This window comes from Triticum dicoccoides, chromosome 2B (assembly GCF_002162155.2).
Source record: "Triticum dicoccoides isolate Atlit2015 ecotype Zavitan chromosome 2B, WEW_v2.0, whole genome shotgun sequence".
NCBI classification, from domain to species: Eukaryota; Viridiplantae; Streptophyta; class Magnoliopsida; order Poales; family Poaceae; genus Triticum; species Triticum dicoccoides.
The window spans coordinates 85,142,005-85,145,322 of NC_041383.1; the positions used below are offsets into that span (position 1 = coordinate 85,142,005).

The 3,318-nt window shown below is 45.4% G+C and overlaps 1 protein-coding gene across 1 annotated transcript; it reads left to right on the forward strand.

The window, feature by feature from the left end:
- Positions 1 to 1,866: 1,866 nt before the first annotated feature.
- On the forward strand, positions 1,867 to 3,087 carry LOC119360538. Its single transcript, XM_037626134.1, has 2 exons — positions 1,867 to 2,382; positions 3,043 to 3,087. Exons 1-2 carry the CDS (start codon positions 1,867 to 1,869, stop codon positions 3,085 to 3,087), a joined length of 561 nt encoding a protein of 186 aa, XP_037482031.1.
- Positions 3,088 to 3,318: the final 231 nt, after the last annotated feature.

Here is a 3,318-nt window from a genome sequence, read left to right on the forward strand (position 1 = left end):
CTCACCATCCTCGTAAGATCATCACATACAGAGTAGGGAAGATTAAAAACACCCATAATATACGTCGGCAGCGCTTGGGCCACCGACTTGATAAGAGCTTCCCTACCCGGCTGGGCTAGAAAACCATCACCCCACTGAATTAAACGCTTTGTCAGACTCGCCTGAAGGTTCTGAAAGCGTCCCTTTGACATACGTCCCTCTGGTGTTGGAAGATCAAGATACTTCTCCTCGAACACCAAGCTCGTAACATTCAAAGCTTCCCTAACCTGCTCCTGTAACATGGCCGGGCAAGCAGTACCAAAAAATATTGAGCACTTATTATAGTTCAGACTCTGACCGGTGGCCTCACCATATAAGTCCAATGCTGCCTTCACATTCTCCGCTTGAGCTCTAGATGCCTCTAAGAACAGCAAAGTATCATCAGCAAAAAGCAAGTGTGATATGCCCGGAGCTCTTCTACACACCTTAACTGGGGTAAAGAAATATATGAAAACGTTCTTACATTTATTTACGGAGGGAAAGTACTAATTACTCCACCCGTTCTAGTATTAGTTTCACATGCCTTTTGCAGATATTACGCAGAAACATGCCTTTTGCAGATATATATTTGTAATGCTAGCACTTAAGAACATCTTTTTTTAATCAACACTCACCAATGATTTTAGGATTAAGGATCTGGTACACAAATCTGAAGCAGTATCATTGAAATGGTCTTTAGCGTAAAGATTATTCTTCTCCAACCAGATAATTTTGTTGACCTTTCATCTTGGATATATGCATCTAAAAATATATGATGTTCGTATTATTTCAAGTATTGTCGTATTGTCATGTTCAGCTGCGAGCTCATCTCTAGAGAAAAAAAATTGTTGCGCAAGTTGCATCCACTTTATCTCTTTCGCCGAGCCAAGATATCTCTGTAGGTGATGAGGGGAGCTGCATGATACTGAAGCTATCGCCTAAGCCAGGATATATTGGTATGAGTAAAATGCATCCATGGTTATTGATCTTGTGTTAAAAGCTCACTTTGGTCACTGTACATAAGAATACGATCAATACGGTCACTATATACAACTTGAGATGATTATACGGTCACTGGCTCACTGTATAGTTCCGTATTTCACTCTGTTGACTTGTCAAACATCATAGCACCCTCTCTCTCTATATGGGGCCCAGTTGTCAATGGAAAGAAAAGAAATAAAAGCCATGCACCACGGGACATCCAGCAACAGTCATGTCCCGCCGCACCACCGCGTGTGTGCATGCTACGATCCGTGCGTGCTCCCTGCTCTTTCTTTCTCCACCCAACGGCCGCTCAATTTTCTACCCTTGTCCCTTTCCCCACACAAAAGAGAACACAATCCTTCTACTCAGCCACAGGACCATTTTTATACCTCTAGTATGTAGGTATATTATGTAAATAGCGGGTAGTGCGCGGCGGCACGCCGCGCCACTCGGACTAATTAGCTATTTAGTTATTTTGTATTTTTTGTAAGTTTGTTTGAAATATTTCTCTAGGACAAAGTAGTCCATAGATGAAACGATACATTTAGTTGATACATCTGAGATTGTGTTTCTCCGTGGGCCAGAGGAGCACTCCTTTGACTCCGCGTGCACTTGGTCACTTCTCTCTGTCCATCCATCCATTCTCCACACCTTCACTCATTCATTCAAATATGTGAGTGACTGTGGCAAGCTAGCCACTGGTACATGTGCTGAGTCCGAGGAGGAAAAACAAACAAGTACAGTGTACATAGTGGCTACTGCAGGAGAGGAGCATATATACTGGCCAGTGGCCAGTAGTCACTCTACTATGCGCACCAGTTCCACACATACATCGCAAACGGAGCCAGTAGCTAGCCAGCTTTGATGGAGAGCAGGGGCAGCGCGAGAGGACGAGACCGCGGCCACCTCGACCACCACCGGCAGGTGCTACTGCTGAGGCCGGCCGCGGCATGGAGCTACGCCTCCACCGGCGGCGGCATGTCGTGGCCGGCGCAGAGGTCGCTGTCGTCTTCGTACACGTGCGGCTACTGCAAGAGGGAGTTCCGGTCGGCGCAGGCGCTCGGGGGCCACATGAACGTGCACCGCTGGGAGAGGGCCAAGATCCGCCATTACTACTGCTCCGCCTACCCCGCTGCTCCAGCTCCAGCTCCTGCTGCTGTCCATAGGGACTGGGTGCCCAACCTCAACTTCTCGCTGCCGCGTTGCCCCGGTGGCGACTATGGCGGCACATCCTTGGCGACCCCGCCCGTCTACAGCTTCTTCTCTACCGCGGCGGCCGCGGAGGCGGCGAAGGCTGCGTTGGTGGTGGACCTGGAACTGGGGGTCGGAGGAGGAGGAGGAGGAGGTTTGGATCTTGAGCTTAGGCTTGGCTGCTCCCGAGTGTTATCTATCTATCTATCTCTGACATGTCTGCATGCACGACCATGTACGCGTGCATGCATGCTAATGTTGGCTGCCTAGAGAACGAGAAACGCAGTGATGTTTTAACTAGGGACTGTCTATTTGACATTCGACTGATTTCCAATTGGCTTTCATTCAAATTTTCTGACAACTAAAGAGATGACACATGTATGTCCAAACACAGCCGATACTTGTATGTTTGTATGTCCAACAAACCGGGCCGGACTAAAAATTCTTTCCCGGTTCTCACCGAACCAAAACACAACCCAATTCATTTCTGCTCAACTACGCAACCAACCAGGCCCTCCTAGACCACAAAACACCAGCGCCTAACAAAAAGAGAACAAAAGCAGGATCATCAGGTTTTACAGAACACCAACACTCTCCTACTCTTTTCTGCTCACCCCTATAATGTACAAACACCTTTTGCATTAACTTGTCTGCAAAAAACATCAAAGAATCTAGTGAAAAAAATGGGATCATTCGGTTCTAACTGACTGAAAGCAACACTGAAATTTATTTAGCTCAGGGTAAAAACAGTGAACCAAACAGGAAATACAGAGTTAAAAAAGCATTCTAAATACACATGAAAATAAGGGCATTTGGTAAATACACATGAAAATATGTGCTGCATTACAGTGTAATGTAGCTGCAATTTACATTGTCAGAAATCCAGGAAATTAGAGATAAAGCATGGAGTATGATAAATGTGGGATATTGCATTAAGACAACTGAGGATATGCAGTGCAAAAAATCAGAGGAGCTCCACTGTAAATACCTACAGTACATACAATGTAAAAAATGGGGTATTTACAGAGTGTGTCCCTAAAATAATCTTAGTTATTGCACTGTAATACCTACAAGTTTTATAGTGACTATTCTGTAAATTACACTGCAAAATATTACATTGAAATC

Excerpts from the sequence above, each read along its gene's own strand:
- LOC119360538 (XM_037626134.1), top strand. The coding sequence starts at position 1,867 with ATGGAGAGCAGGGGCAGCGCGAGAGGACGAGACCGCGGCCACCTCGAC. Across the intron at positions 2,383-3,042 it reads TTAGGCTTGGCTGCTCCCGA|TGTAATGTAGCTGCAATTTA; the intron begins GTGTTATCTATC and ends GCTGCATTACAG.